We start from the raw sequence: 17,604 nt of genomic DNA, 5'->3' as shown, positions 1-17,604 counted from the left end.
AGGTTTTTATTTATATATTTCACATATAATATCTATATTTTGCATTCTGATAAATAAAGTTAGTTCTTGAATGATATTAAGTTCCATAGAACTGAATCAAGTAAACACGAATAATTCCAAGATCTTTTGATGGCGGGATCTCTGGAAAATCCATTCCGCCCTACATTGAAATAAAAGAAAACATATAACCACAGTAAAGTTGCTTGCAAATAGCTGCAAAGGGATATCTTCCTAGTTAGAGGAAATGTCAACTACCGCTAGCTGGTAGTTGTTCTTCATCATGCGGTAAATGTCCTGCGGTTTAGTCTCAGATAAGAGTTTCTGCTCCCCCCCCCTCTTCTTCATGCATTTTGAGTGATATCCTATAAGGGCATGCCAGATATATCCCATATTTCCTTCATTTTGAGGGTATATATCAGTAAAAATGGTGGTGCTGCTGCAGATCAGCTACCAGATAGCATGTTTGCCTGAACCTTTCAGCAGCAAGTCAGGAAGATTCCTGGCCAGCTGGTGCATAATCCTGCTGCTACATACTCTGCCTGGACAGGGAGTGTGAGTATTGTATGTGGAAGTGCACTGTTGAGGCCACATTATGACAGTGGGATGACTTCTGGAATTTTTACTCTTCCTTTCCATGTTCTGACTATTGCTTCTGCTCTTCTGATCCAAACACCTGTGAATGAGGCACCAAAATTATTCTCACTGGCATGACAGACTTCATTTTCCATTATGGCTAAAATTCTCATCCACTTTCCAAACACTGGTTCAATAGGAAGTTTGCCAGGAAGCTGAGTCAAAAAACTCGGCTTGCATCAAGAATTCCCAGATTCATACTCAGTCTATGCTGAATGCATGCAATAAATTCGAAGTCATCAGCAAATGACTTCTCATTTATTCGCATCAGACTTTCTGACTTCAGAAAGTCCAACAGTAGAAATCTCAACGGAAGCCTTGACTTCTGGTTCATTGGCAAGGCCATTGGACACAACTTGTATTCACCCATGCTTCCACCTCTCTCATCCAGATGGTGTCACTGTTATAGCATCCAAAGATAAAACTGTCCTCCTGGCATTGCTTTTTCCATCCAACTCTGGCATAGATGATCAAGGCAAATTACCCCACCATGCTAGAATCTGAGCACCGTATACCTCCTGTTTTTTTTTTTTTTTTTTTTTTTTTTTTTGACAAAAGAAGAATGCTAAACAACTTGGACACTAAAAAGCTTCTGGTCCTGATGACATCTCTCCAGTTGTATTGAGATGTTGTGGTCCACAGCTAACATCTGTCCTTTAATGCCTTCTGTCCTTAGCTGAAATTTATCCCAGTGTGTGGAAGCAGTCATGTATTCAGCCTATCTAGAAAAAGGGAAATAGTCTACTATTTAACTAATGACTAATTGTCATCACCTCATTCTCTTCAAAATAAAGAAGAAAATCATCACTAATCAACTTTACTACACTACCTAGAGGTCCTCCAGTATGGAATACACCATTCAGGGTCCATGGATGACCTCTTAGCCTGCATCACCCACCACTGGACACATGCCATGGAAAGGTTCAGAGAAATTGCCATTTGGTCCATCTTCCATCCTCTTAATTGGGCAACCAGTTTCTTTTTAGTCATTTACTGCATGTCATGGTGGATAGTTTCCTCTCTTTGAGCTTTGCTGTCAATGCAGTTGGGGGTTCTGTTCTATCACCTACCTCTCTTTTTCCTTTGCATAAATTATAGATAATCACCACTAATCCTGTACACAGATTTTTTGATGATAGTACTCTCCATTCATCCTACTCATTTGACAAACCATGCAGTGTTCAGATGTCCTTGTGTGATGAGTTCCTGACTCTCTGAGAGGTCTCTCTTAATAATAATAAATATAATATTATAAATGAAAAAAAAAAGTTTAAATAACTGCTAAGAAAAGTAGACACCAATGATTTGAACAACTACAGGGTGTTCGGGATAAATTTGACAGTTTCGTAAGGAAAAAGAAAATCTTCTTTGTATCTATTAAATTTAATGAATTGACAAAAAAACATTACAGGCAGAGTTAATTACAATACTATCAACAAGATTTACTCAAAATAACCACCATTAGCATCGATCACAGCTTCAATTCTGCTTCGGAACCTCGAACAAGCTGATGCTACAGTCTCCCTGGGAAGGGCCGCAAAAACTGTTTTAATTTTATCCATTAACTGGGCTTTTGTATTACTGGAAGTGCGATTGGTGTCTTTTTCAACTGCGCCCCATACAAAATAATCCATGGGGTTAAGGTCTGGGGAGTTTGGAGGCCAAACATTTGGACTGGTGAAGTCGTAGAAATTTTCAGACAACCATTTTTGACTTTTCCCAGAGGTGTGGCAAGGGGCCGAATCCTGCTGCCATACATACGGCCTACCATTGGTTACTCTTGTTATCCACGGCTTGACTACAGTTAGCAACTCCACGAACAAAGCCCGAATTCCAATGCCAGGGTTCTTCAACACCTGTTCCTGCAGATTTGCGAGGAATTCTGCTGTACGAACGCAATCAGATCGTCTGCTAGGGATCTTTCTTCTTGCTACATCCTCGTAGTCACCATTGCAAGTCTCTAGTTCATGCCTGATTGTTTTTACTGTATTCAGGGAGCATTGGGCAGCAGTCGTAATATCCTTATTTTGATGGCGGGCACGAATCATCATGATACAAGTTATTCTCTTCCATGATTCAGGTGGGTTCCAGCTATCCATCCTTTCTGACATCTTGTATATGAATGAAGAAGGGTCCAAACTTTTAAATGAAGAGAAGTGTGTGTTAATACATGTAACTTACGGAAAAATATAATTAATTATAAATATGTCAAATTTATCCCGAACACCCTGTAAATTCAAGAGCATAGCAAACTGCAGACAAGTATAAATAGTAGAGCAATGCAGTATTATGAGAAGACTTCATGGTGAAGCTACATAAAAGAATGTTCCAGTGAAAGATCTAAAAAATAGTGATGTTGACAGAAGAATAACTGGAAAGATAGATACGACACTTCATTCAAATGCTAAGTAACAATGTTAATTGAATACAAATAGGAAAATATTAAAAAATTAGACAAATTAAAAATTATCAGCCTGCCATCTAAATTGTAAATAAAGAGTATTAAAGAAAGAAAATTTGGAATGCTTCAGAGCATGATAGCAGCACTTTAGAAACTCTAAAAACTGACATCACAATTATTATGGATACGTTCTTTACTATTCCAAATTCCCTAGTTATTGGAATACAGGAATAATAGTAAAAATACCAGAGAAAGTAAATTGTAATAAGTGGGAGGGACATGAATCTGCTATGTGTAAATTAGCAAACATTTTTGTGAGATTATCCTTGCGATATTTCAGATCTATTACATGACAGTTTTAGGTCATTACCTTCTTCACATCAACAGTTTTCCTCCAAAGTAATCTTATCTGTCAGGGCTTCAATATAATCAAATCTTTTCTTTTGGTGTTTTACAGCACTGAATCCACCTAGATATTGATCTCTGGATCTTTTGCTGTCATCCTGGCAACAAATACCTGATTTGCTAACCTTTCCACTTGTATTCTGTTTAAGTGACCATGCTGAGATTAGATTAGCTCTGCTCACATATTCCAGAATGCTAATAATGCCAATTGCTTTTTAATATTATTATTAAGAGAGACCTCCAGGGAGTCAGGAACTTACTGAGAGAGGCCATCCTATTTACACCAGCTGTCATACTTGTTCTTCAATTCATTCACACTACTTGCACACGCAGCAGCCAATAGTAATCCATTCCTAACATGCACTACTCTATGAGAGAAATATCTAGCCCTTAAGCCCCTTCATGACAGCATTCATTTTCAACTTCCACAAATGCCCTCTCATTCTTCCCTACACTCCTACACCCCTACACTAAATTGAAAAATTCCATCAATTGAAATCCTGTATGATCCTTTCAGAAGTTTGTAAGTCTCAATCATATCACACCTCTTTCTTCTGTTTGGTAGTGTCTGCAGCATACAAATTCTCAATCTGTCTTCATAATCAGTACTCCATAATCCTAATATCATTTTTAACATCCTCCTTTTCACTGACTCCATTATATCAGAATCACAGCAGAAACCAGGAGACCAGACCTGTTCACAATAGTCCAAGTGAGGTCTTATCAAGGCCTTGTAAAGAGGCAAAATTACTTCCTTATCTTTGCATGTGAACGTTCATTTCAGCATTTCAATTATCTTTTGAGTTGTATTTGCAATCTTTGCTACATGGTCCCTTAACTTCAACTTCCTATCTACTAAAACTTCAAGATCCCTAAACTCATCACTTCCTTCAAGCATAATCCCACCAATATAATACAACATTGGATATCTAATCATGCCAAAGTGCATTTACTAACACCAAACTGACATCCATTTTCACATGCCCACAATTCCAGTCTGTACAGAGAGACGAATTCCAAATGATTGGAGTAGAGCTCTCATAGTACCTATTATATAAAAAGGGAAATAAAACTGAATGTGAGAATTACAGAGGTATTTCTCTACTGAGTGTTCCTGGTAAGATTTATTCCTGTATTATTATTATTACATAACACCTCCAGGTAGTCCAAAGACTCATCGAGGGAGGGCACCTACTCTACAACTATCCTTCTCTACCACCCCACCAACTGCAACTACTTTCATCATCTACATTAACGCCATCTACCGCCGACCACCACCACCGGTATTTTCACAGACAATCACAAACATCCATGCCCACGGCGGGATTCAAACTCGCGGACTTTTGGCTGGAGAGGGGATACGCTAGCCACTCGGCAAACCAGTATACTCGAGAAGGATTGCGGAAGAGAAGCTTGGTGAGGAACAAGCTGGATTCAGGTCAAGTAGAGGCTGTTAGGATCAGATTTTCACTTTATGACAGATAGTTGAGAAATCATGGGAATATAACAAAGATCTGTATTTAAGGTTTGTAGATCTAGAAAAGGCATATGACAAGCTGCCAAGAGAGAGAGAGAGAGAGAGAGAGAGAGAGAGAGAGAGAGAGAAGCTATTTGAAATGCTACAGTTCTATGGTGTCGATGGGGCATTATATCAAGCAATACTTAGTCTTTATTTGAGTCTATGTCAGCAATTAGAATCGAAGGAAGTACAGGAAGGTGGTTTATTGTTAAATCTGGTGTCAGACAAGGATGTACATTATCCTGTCTGTTATTCATTATGAACGAAAGCGGTATTAAACCTGATATCAAAATTGGAGATGTTAATCTCAGGCTTTTCACTTTATGCAGATGATGTTATACTTTTAAATAAATCCATTACAAGTCTGCAAGATTCCCTGACTAAATTGAACAACTTTTGTAATAAATTTGGTATGAAAATCAGTAATAACAAGACAAATATGATGAAAATAGGGAGAAGCATTGAAAATATCAACTACATCGTGAATGGTGAACCTAGAACAAGTAAAACATTTCAGCTACTTAGGCACGATTTTTAGTGAAGATGGTAAATTAAATATGGAAATAGACAGCAGAATCAACAAAGCTGGTATGGTAGGAAGTCAACTGAATAAATTTATATGGAATAAGAAAAATTAATCAAAACACTAAATTAGCTCTAGACAAGACAGTGTTCAAATCAGTTTTAACTTATGGATTTGAGAGCTGGGTTAGAAGTAAAACACTTGACCAAAGACTAGTGTTATGTCTGCTACTCTATCATTTATTTATTTATTTTACTTATAATCAGTTATTCCGCTCAGCTATTCTGTTGCTGACAAATTTGTATTCTTTTAAGTCGACTGCGCCAGCCGGCAACAGAATTCTGACATACCATCTTAAACTACTGAAAAGAAAATAGGGATCAATTGGTTTGCGGTCGTGGTCCCACTTTCTTAGTTACTAATGGATTCCCCTCTTACTTATGCACGGTTCGTAATTTGAAAAGTGGTAACTCAATTCTCAGAAACATGACAGACTCATGGAGTTTGAATTAAAGGAACACATTTATTTAGACAAATACACATATATACACTTTAGTTAAATTTCCAATCCTAAAAGTCTGAACTCCCCTCCCCCTTTTTAAGTTAGCATATCCAAAAGGTTTACTCTAAAATTTTACTCTATCAATATAATACTCTTCTTTGTATAACTACTTTCAGGTTTGGCTAATTTCTACTGAGTTGCTCAATTCACACATATAGGAATAACACATACTTAAATACACTACAATTCTAGTAAGGATTATATCAGACGTACTGCATCTGGCAAAATTCACATGAGACAATATTCTATCTTAGTTTCAGGCTTTATCCTCCCCCAGAATTTAGTTAACATTCAATTTTAAACTCAACACAATGACATAAATCTCTCCTCCATTATAAACAGTCCGAAGCCTTGGTTGCCAGCACGGCTTAAGCTTAGAGTGCCACCTGCTCTCTAGCCATAGACAAAATGTCCAAGGGAAAACAGTTCTTTAGATACAACATGGAAGTTGATTATATGGAACTCCTTAACGTTCTGCTTCTTATACCCTCTTTGGTTATTAATTAATCCTATTACAAAAGCTTGTGTCTTACTGTTCTTGCTTTTCTGGTAGTTATTGGGACTTCCTTAACTAGACCTCCGGGTTTCCTCACCGTATATTTCTCACGGCGTCTGCACCACACTTTCATTCTTCTCAAAAGAAATACTTCTTCGCTGACTTGTATGCTGGCGTTGGTTCACCAGCGACTCTCTTCTGGAACTCTGGCCGCATTTCTAGTTGTGGCTTCGGTCGATGTGGCACGTACAGCAACTGAGGAAAATGCTGCTGGGCACGGCGGCAAGCTTCACAGCTATCCAGCACTCTGATCAGGAACCAGGAACAGACAGATAAGAGGACGATTGAATTCCGCACCAAAACCTATATAGCGCCCTCTCTTGGTGGTGTCGTCATGCACATAGCGGCAGCCGATTGGTTACTGCGTCTCCGAACTGTTTTTGACATGGTGTAATACCTGTATCACTTTACATACATTTTCCAGCATTTATACATATTTTTTCTTTTGTCAATTATTTCACATACTTTATCAATTCTGATCATGGACTACTAAAGTTTGCTTTATATCTACAACTAAACGGTTAGACATAGTTTTGAGTTACCAAATTGTACACTATGTTTTCTTTTTCTTTCTGAAGGCATAATAAGTATGTCCATATCCATAGCTTTTAACGTTACCTTATGTTGGGTCGGAAAGAGGATGACTCATCAAAAGTGATTCAGCACATTTTCCGACACAACAAAGGCCCCCTTTAATTAAAATTTTTTCTTAACGGAGTTACAAGAAAATTTCTTTGTCTCTTACATTTTGTTTTCCCTTTCTCATTATTACAAGAAATTCTCCTCGAGAAAATTTTCGTTCTCAGTTCTCCGCGGTGGGGTGATTTTTTTTTTTTTTTTTTGCACTGCCTTTTGGCAGTGACATGACATCTGTATTGGTCCTTTTGATCTGCACATGCCGCCCACTCAGATGAGTGCCCTGGCTTTCAGCCATGTTCTCTAATTTGAACTCTTTACCTTCCCCCCCTTTTTGTAACCAAGTTGCTATCTACCTTCTTAACTGTAATTGTATCAATCTTAGATTGAGTTTCAATTATGGGGTCTTCCCTATCCTTCAGCTCTGCCTCCTTCCTACATTGGATTTCGCAGAGCAGGGGTTTGTCTTTCTCCCCTTTGCATTTGAACTTCTGATCCTTCGTTCTGTTGTCCTTTCTTGACTCATCAAAAGTGATTCAGCACTTTTTCCGACACAGCACTAGAGACTGCAGATATGAGAGTCCTGAGAAAGATTAGAGGTGTGAACAGATGGCATCATTGGCAATATCATATTAAAAATGAGGATATTAGACAGTGCTGGATTTATGTATAAGCTAAAAAAGCTACAGCTTAGGGCCTTGCAATCTGCCAGGGCCTCAAATAAAAAAACAAAAAAATGTAAAAATTGATAAAAAAATATTCGTAGAAAAATCACTCAAATGAAGTCAGACATATCACGATGATAATTTCTAAATAATTTTAAACATACAAAATATAATATTAAAATAATTTTGTCGCATTGTAAAAGTGATTGAGATATTTTGTCTTTTTTTTTTTGAGGCTTATTTGTCGTTTTTAAAACCCTTTAATTATATAATTATTTCTGTGATTTTGTAAAAGCATACTTTATTATTTTTTTAATAAAAATTAAAAGACAATATATTTTCATATATTAAAAAGGCATATATATTTTAAATTTTTCTAAGACCAGCTAATGTAATTTAAAACAGTAGGGGGCCTCTGGGTTTTGATTAGCTTAGGGCCTCAGCAAATCTAAATCCGGCCCTGATATTAGGAAAGAACTTGACATTGTTAGCATCCAGGAATGTGTTAGCAGAGCTAATCTCAGGTGGTATGGTCACTTAAACAGAATGGGAGATAGGAAAGATTAGCAAAACAAGTGTTCTCTGTCAGGTTGGCAGGAAAAAGACCCAGAGGAAGACCAAGATATAGGTGTTGTAATAGATTTAACAGTATTGATATGAACACAGATGGATAAGAAAATAACTATTTATTAACTTAAAAGCTAATATTTCGCTGGTATTATATCCAGCATCTTCAGAGCAACAAAGTTTGTTACAAATGCAAGACGACCACAATCCGGTGTAACAGTGGGGCTAGTATAAGTAATTGCAGCGTGCAACACAAGACTAAACCCTTCCCAGCTTCACATCATCTTCAAACAATTGAATATCCCCTTGCAATCCATTGACACTGTCATTGATATTGTTCAACCTAAATGTTGAACAATACAGGTCTCAGTATTGAGCCCTGTGAAACAACACTTGTAACCTTCTACCTCCTTGATATTGCCCCACCATACACAACTCTCTGATACCTATCAGACAGCCAATCCTGAATCCAGTTGACTAACCCGACATCCAAACCCATGTGCTGCAACTTAAATATCAGCTTATCATGTGGCACCCTGTCAAATGCCTTTGCAAAATCTAAACAAAATGGCAGTATATGCCTTTACCTTATCAACTGCTCTTGTTGCTTTATTATAAAAGGTAATCATATTACTAAAGTAAGAGCACCCCTTAAGAAATCCATGTTGATTCTCACAAATAACATTACCCTCATCTGCCCAATGCTGTATATAGTCCCTCATTAATTTCTCCAACACCTTAACTATTGATGACACACAAACTGGCCTATAATTAGACACTTTCAGTCTGCTACCACCCTTGTGCAGTGCCACTATGTTACCTTCCTTCCATTTCTTGGGTACCTTTCCCACAGCCAGACTTTTATTGAAGAGCCAGGTCAATGGAGCTGTCAGTTCTTTAGCACATTCTCTCAAAACCCGTGGTGAAATAGCATCCAGTCCCACGGCTTTACTGGTATCCAGAGTACTCTGTATTTGGAACACACTCTCCTCTTGCATCTCTAAATCCTGAACCTGCCCTATCCCTCTAATATTAAAACCTTCTTCTCCGGGATGAAATACTCCAATGAAGTGCTCATTGAACAACTTCACTATGTCCTCTGCATCAGTCACTCTATTCCCATTTTTATCGCGCAATGTCATTCTTCAACAATCATTTCTGCTCCTACTGGCCACATAGCTAAAGTATTCCCTAGAATTTTTTTTGGATCTTAGTGCCAATCTCTTCTAATATTTCAGTTTTGCCTTCCTCACCATACTAGTTACCATCTTGACCTGAGTCATATATTCTTCATGCATCTGCTCTCCACCCCTCTCCTTATATCTCTTCCATAACCTCTTTTTCACCTGCAGTTCCTGTTTGATATTGTTTGTCATCCACTTTACACCAAATTGTGTCCATCCTCTTCTTCACTCCTGTAATACAGCTTATTATTGCTGCTAACAAATATTCTTTCACAACTTCAAAAACACTAATGATATGTTGGGGTTCCAATTCTGCTCTCCATGGAACTGTCTCTAGTTGATACCTAAGACTATTATAATCACCTGCCTTATAATTCTACATATGTTCCCTTTTCTTTGATACACCTGCATGTCTGTTCATCTTCCAAGTCAAATCTACATGGTCACTCTCTTTAACTGGTGGGAGAGATGTCATCTCACTTATTATCAGCTCTTCTGATGCTATGACCAAATCCAAAACTCTTGAACCTCTTGTTCCCTCTGTTACATGTTGTCTAAGACATTTGTCCATCAAGAATTCTAGAAATTCCATCCCCTTATTACTACATGCATTTTCCTCTTCACATCTTATACTGCTGTAATTAAAATCTCCCATAACAATCATTCTTCTTCTTGCACTTGCCAAGCTCAACTGCCTAAACATCTCTTTGCTCCCCACCCTCTGTGCTCCCTGGTTTATACCAACACCCCACTAAATATCCTGTCTTGGCCACTTCTATCTCGCACCATATGCTTTCAAAACCATTAGTGTCACTGCCTTCCAAAGCCTCCACTCTTAGAGGACATAAGTCATCACTTATCATAAGCAGTGCTCCTCCACCACGTTTTCCTGTTCTATCCTGCCAAAAAACGCTGTACCCTGCCACTTCAATTCCTGTTATTATATCATCCTCCGTCAACCACGTCTCAGAGATACCAATAATCTTTGGCCAGGCTGATGCTATCGGTGCCACCAATTCATCTCCTTTATTTCGGATATTCCTGGCATTAGTATAGAGCATAAAAATGTCACTGCTTCTATACCTATCATTGTTTTCCCCTTGATCCCACTGGACTCAGTGTTACCTGATGTCGTCCCCCTTCTCCCAAGCACCCATTCCCCAAGATGCTACCCCTGCTACCATCCACCCTGGGAATTCTAGATTCCCTGCACTTACACACTGCTTCGTTCAGAAAACAGCAAACTCTCCAGATGCCTTCATGCTTCCTCATTCAAATGCAAACGGTGTCTCGCATACCAAAATGTTCAATTATTTAATTTTGCTAATTTAATTCATGTTGTGAATTGAGAAAATAAGCTTAGGCAGCCTGGTTGGTCAAGTGGTTAGCATATCCTCTCTCCAACCAAAAGGCTGTAGGTTCGAATCCTGTACAGCGGGATTCGAACCCATATGAATGTTTGTGATCATCTGTGAAAATACTAGTGGTGGTGGTGGTGGTGGGTGGGTGGTAGATAGTGTTGGTGTAGATAATGATAGTAGTTATGGTTCATTATAGTTGGTGGACTGAGTGGTGGAGACTTAAAGTTGTAGAGTAGATGCCCTCCTTCGATGAGTCTTTGGACTCCTTTGAGGTGTCACGTAATAATAATAATACTATATTAGAATAGCACACCTAGATATACTACATTATTTAATTAAATTGTGCCGCTTTTGACTTTTGTGTTTATAATTACCAGTTTATTTTGTTAATGAAATTCCTTATACTACAGGAATGGAAGAAATGTATGATAGTTCCATTGTACAAGGGTGCTGCAAAAACTCATGTGTCTAACTACTGACTTATCACTATCTCTGGTGTGGTAGTGAAGATTTTAGAGAAGTTGGTAAGAACTGGCATACCAGAAATGGGCAGACAAGCTATACTCTACAAGGAGTAGCATGGGTTTACTAAAGGAAGGTCATGTTTCAGCAATTTGCTCATATTTTATAACAATGTTACAGCCGAGTTGGATAAAGAGAATGGATTGATAATGTTGGATTTTTGCTAAGGCATTTGATAGATACCACACGAAATGCTGTTGCACAAACTGGAGAATATGGGATTAGACTATAATCAGTGGATGGTTGACAGATATATCAAACAATGGCATTTGGTGGGTGTGGCTCTGCCAGATTTAAGGTGACCAGTGGTGTACTTCAGGGTTCAGTCCTTGAGCCATCATTGTTCCATCTATATATGAATGACATTAGGTAGGGTCTGACAGGAGATGTTTGCCAATGATGCAAAGATAGGCATGGCAATCATGGTTGTTACTGATAATAAGCACTTATGAAATGATTTGAATAGGCTGAAAATTTGGGCAAATGAAAATGGCTATCAGTTTAATGTTAATAAGTGTAAAGTTATGTACTTTGGCATAATGAGATCGCCAGTAGCATGTTATATTAGCATGGTTATTCCAGAAGAAACTGATGAGGCTAGGGATCTTGGCCCATCATTGTTCCATCTATATATGAATGACATTAGGTAGGGTCTGACAGGAGATGTTTGCCAATGATGCAAAGATAGGCATGGCAATCATGGTTGTTACTGATAATAAGCACTTATGAAATGATTTGAATAGGCTGAAAATTTGGGCAAATGAAAATGGCTATCAGTTTAATGTTAATAAGTGTAAAGTTATGTACTTTGGCATAATGAGATCGCCAGTAGCATGTTATATTAGCATGGTTATTCCAGAAGAAACTGATGAGGCTAGGGATCTTGGCATAATGGTGGATAGGAATTTGAAGTTCACAGGTCACATAGCAGAAGTTGCAACTCAGAAGATAATTGTGATGTTGAAGTGAACTGTGATATGCATGGATAAGGAAGTCATTTTGCCTCTTTATAAGGCCACGATAAGACTGCACTTGGATTATTATTATTATTATTTGACACCTCCAGGGAGTGCAAGACTCATCGAGGGAGGGCACCTACTCTACAGCTCTCCTTCTCCACCACTCAACTACATCATCTACACCAACGCCATCTACTGTCCACCACCACCACGACTAGTATTTTCACAATCACAAACATCTATGCCCACAGCCAGATTCGAATCCACAGCCTTTTGGCTGGAGAGCAGATATGCTAACCACTCGGCCAACCAGGCTGGCCTGGTTGGCCGAGTGGTTAGCATTATTGTGCACAGATTTGGTCTTCTGGGTTCCAAGGGGATAAAGAAGCTGTGGAAAGGATGCAAAGAAGAGTTACAAAGATTATATTCAGATTATGAGATTTAGATTATCAGGATAGATTGTGAGTATGTGAATTACAGACTGTAACAGGAAAAAGGGGGGGGTGATATGATATAGTCTATAAACTTCTAAATGGGTATTATAAGATATCATCTGATGAAAATTTTCATTATATAGAAGGTGGGGAAAGAATGGGGGGGGACATCTGTGGAAACTAAGTCAAGAAAGGGGTAAGGGCTAGGCTTTTTCTGTCACAGAGCAGTGAGTGAGTGGATGGAATAGTTTGCATAAGGGAAGGTATGACAGCTGGTTTGGGTGATTTATAGCCTCTCTCGATGAGTCCTTGACTCACAGCATCACTACCTTTCACCTGGTATTCTTCACTTCCCATTCATTACTTTCAAATCACTGCAGTCCATTAATGTATCACTCCTTTTTCAGTCTCTATTTCTCTTGTTTTACCTCTCAACAAACATCTGATATGTTTGTCTATACATATACAAACATACAACATACAAGTACTCATAAGATCTTTATGAGTACTTGTATGTTGAAGAAAACATGAACAAAGATAGGCAGGTAATTATCTTTCTTTATTTCTTGGGGGATCAGGAGGTGGTAGAGAAGATTCAGAGACAGGTGACTAGGCTGTGACATGTCTATGGAATGAGTGAGGATAGGTGAAAGTGTGTGGGCTGCAGAGTTGGAAGAGAAGGGGCATGATAGAAACTTATAAGTTACGATAAGATGGACACAAAAGAAAATTTTCAATATATATGAGAGAGAGAGAACAAATTGTTACCTCTGGAAGTTGTATAAGAGTGTAGTTAGTAATGGTGTGTGAATTGTTTGCTTGGAAAATGGTGAATGAGTAGAATGATTGACAGAGTAGTTCTGTCTGACAGTGGTTAAGTTCAAGGAGAGGTATGATAGGCATTGATGAATAATGGTTAGTATAGATCTCTTGTGATGTCTTTGACTCTATTGAGATACTTGTAGAATAATAATATTTAAGTAGGTCTCGATTAGTGTGAATAATGCAACCGCTTCATGGGATTCATGAAGTGGTTGCATTATTCGATGTTCAATGTAGACTGAACTGTTTTTTCTTTCTTAGAAATGTAAGTATGGAAGGCATCCTTCTCCAGAATAAACTGGTTTCATCCATTAAATATTTGCTGATTAGTTTATCTACCATCTTTGATTATTTTTTTTAAACACCAGGATATTTAGATGCAGCATCTTCATTTGCACTGCATCACCAGTAATTTCAACTTGATTTTTAAATCAACCAACACCTGCATTAAACATTTCGTTTACTAAATTATTTTTTTCTTTCACTCTCTTAAATTTAAAACTTTTGTCTGAATGGCTGCTAACAGGAATGCATTTTTGATTGCAGTTCCCCTAGTCCATAGAGTTAAAAGATGCTCTATTTCTATTGTTCCAACACTTCTGTTCCTTGTAGATGTTTGCAAACCACAAAAAGCTGATGCAACTTTACCTTATTCCATACCATAGATTTGGGCATTCCGACATCTCATCTATTTTAGAATTGCGATGACCACATTCATGTCATTCAATCACATCAAATTTTGCTCTAATGTAATAATGAGCCTCTTCTTTTTTATGCTTGTAGTGTTTTTATTTGAAGGACTCTTCCTTTTGTCCATTTTGTTAAGGCACTTAAAAATGATTAAAACAAATCACTAAAACTGATGTACAGTCTGAAGTAGTAGCGTCTAAAACCTTAATTGTAACCTGAACTGTACATGTGCTAGCCTCACATTAACTGACTTTTGGTTCATATTAAATGCATCCTGGTACTGTACAATTTGCACTAAATCAGATATCTCATTATTTGAACCTGCGTTAATCTCGACCTAGCTATACTTTGATAACAAGTAAATTTTGCTGCAGTACAACATTTACTGCTGAAACTACAGAACAAAAGCTTCAATAAAGCTAATTTAAATTTTAGTTAATACTATATTTCTGTCTTGAAAATAGTAAGTAATAAAGAACATGGGAAATTTTTATTTTTAAAATAAACTTTTGTTCTTCCACTGCATGTTATTTCACTATGCAAATTCTTTGCATCTTTCTTGTCAAAATTTAAATCGATAATTTACCTTTTAAAACATGAAATTCTCTAAAAAAAATTGCTTTTAATACAACTAGACTATAGTTATTACATATAATAATTGAATATCTAGAGGTTGTAAATGATCCCCCCCCCCTTTAAAGTTGTCTAATACTTGATATGGGTAGAAATTAATTTGATGATTTAATTTTTATGCCACAGTTATTGCAGATATATATTAATAATGTGTACTTTTTACTTCCCAGGTGTTGCTTGTAAGGGATTGAAAGGAAAGTTGTTGTATCCTATGGCATCTTCCACAGCTGCTCGCAGTACAATGCGTATAATAAGTAGTCGCTCATTTAGCTCATCTCTTCAGTTCCTTTGCTGCCTTGTATTAAGAAAAATGATACCACCAGAAAAAAGAGTGCTCGATGTTGTAAAATTGCCTCCTGGTCTTGTAACCTTTTTGGATAAAAATTTAAGCTGGCTTCTTGGGTCCTGTAATTCACCATGTGATATTAATTCTAATCCTTGTAGTAGTTGCAGTTATGATGACACTTGCTTTTCGTGCCAACAAGAAAATACTGATTATGATGGTAATCCTGTTCCCATGGATCTGTCATCTCAAAATGATACAAAGAAAAGAAAATTGACAGAGCCTGATTGCATGGAGTCACACCAAAGTGCAGAAATGGCATCTGATAGAGAATCTTCAAGAAGAATCCTTAAGAAAAAGTATCATTTTAGATGATATCAGATTGTCTGCAAACTTATGGTGATGTCATCATTAAAATCCTTGAATTTGCAGTCAAATATATTTTTGAGTACATCTGTAGAATATTTTCTTTCTGTTCAATTTTTGAAAATGACAATTTTATTTGTTTTTCATGTGAAATAGGTCCAGGTAAGACCATTTACTCCAGTAAAGTTCATCATTACAATAACAGCTGTGTTATTACAAAGTAGACCAAACACACATAATTCACCATGAATATAGTAAACTCTCACTATAACAAACATAGCAAACTTGCTCACCAGATCAAACTACTTTCTTGTATAGTGAGATGGCATTTCTATAATTATTAACATGTTGCCACAGTAGAAAATGATATTTATTTTATAAATATTTCATAAGATGAAATATTTGTAAAATAAATACAATTTTCTATTGTGGTACATGTATAAATGTTTACTTATATCAAACTACTGAAAAGTTTTGGCCAAAGTCTTATAGTATCATTGGATTTCTGATGAAATTGACTTTAACAAACCTTACACTAGTAGATTTCCTTTGGTTCACTATAGCAAGAGGACTATGATATAATAAATGTTAGGGGGAGGGAGATTTGTTTGAAATAAGCAGATGTTTAATAAGGATCTAATGCTGATTTGCTACTATGATATGCAAGCTCACTTTAGTAGGATTTGATTGTATCACATAACATGGGTAGACTTCCTATGGTTCTCTGTAATAGGGACATGGTTGGTTGGTGGGTAATAAGTAAAAACAAGTTAAGAAGTGGAAGTAAAGAAAGTAGTTTCTTAATATGAGTAATGACAAGAAAAACTCAGTAAATGAATCATGCTCCCTCTCTCTTTCTCTGTATCTTCATACCGAAAGAAAATAAAGAAGGAATAATGGTGGGAGGGTCACTATTTTATTTTTTGGGAGGTGAAAATCATAGCTATGCCATTGGAAGATTTCTAGTAAAACACTTCACACTTGTCTATAGTAATTAGTCTTCAAAGATAATTTGAAAGTATTCAGTGATCTGTTATAATAGAGCATATAAGATATTGTTTTTTGGGAGAGTAATTGGAAGACAGTTTTGTTATTTTATTAATTTTTATTATTTTTTTTGTCTTCATATTATGTTGCCTGTGGTTTTGAAAAACAGTTACATTTTGTGAACACCCTTTTGCAAATCCAATGTGTGTGTTTGGGACCATTTGATTTAATGCATCTCCACCAACTTAGTGTGGTATTGGCATTGCTAGTTATTTTTTTACATGTATGTTCACTCATTGCTGATGAATATATTGATATGTAGATAAATAGTTTTTTTATTAACCAAAGATAAGGTAAGTCTACCTTCTGTTATGTGATATTCTTATTATATAGTAGTCTGAATATTCAGGATATTGTGTAATAACATTGCTTGTTGTTATGATTCCTTTTCCAGTGCTAGAAAACTTCAATCATATGTAGCTACACAGATTTGCTTTCAGTGATAAAATGTAACATAATTATTTTAGATATATAAAATTTTATTCTTTCATGAAATGCTTTCCAGTATGGTTACTTTAAAACATACATTGAACTTGCATTTATAAATATGATTATATACAGGTAAGCACATTTTACAAGTGGAATTGAATTACAATAAAATTTCTATGAGTGAGTGTGTTGAATCATTTCAATAATGACACACACAGCAACACATAACATGTATGGTGTGCTTTGACTTAAGTCTACTAGAAATTACTGCATAGGTAGAAATACTACTTACCAGTGGCGGCCAGTGAAAATTTTAAGTGGGGGGGTACTGCATATACAAAAAAACTTTTTTTTTCCCTAATCAGTAACGAATTTATTAATAAATAAATTTACATATTAAAAATTGC

At 36.7% G+C, this 17,604-nt stretch overlaps 1 protein-coding gene across 1 annotated transcript in view; it reads left to right on the top strand.

Annotated features, from left to right (window-relative positions):
* The window catches only part of LOC150097087 (SPRY domain-containing SOCS box protein 3-like), a 63,951-nt gene extending 46,570 nt beyond the window's left edge, over positions 1 to 17,381 (top strand). Inside the window, exon 4 of the mRNA XM_090407061.1 lies at positions 15,243 to 17,381. Within this exon, the coding sequence (XP_090263187.1) occupies positions 15,243 to 15,730 (488 nt within the window). The 3' untranslated portion in view covers positions 15,731 to 17,381. The remainder of the gene's footprint in view (positions 1 to 15,242) is intronic.
* Positions 17,382 to 17,604: the final 223 nt, after the last annotated feature.

The sequence above is a fragment of the Typopeltis vanoorti genome, chromosome 17 (genome assembly GCF_054136105.1).
Source record: "Typopeltis vanoorti isolate ZY-2024b chromosome 17, IOZ_Tvanoo_1.0, whole genome shotgun sequence".
Classification (NCBI taxonomy): domain Eukaryota; kingdom Metazoa; phylum Arthropoda; class Arachnida; order Uropygi; family Thelyphonidae; genus Typopeltis; species Typopeltis vanoorti.
Note: the sequence above shows the minus strand (reverse complement) of the source record. Positions and strands in the feature narration are given on the sequence as shown.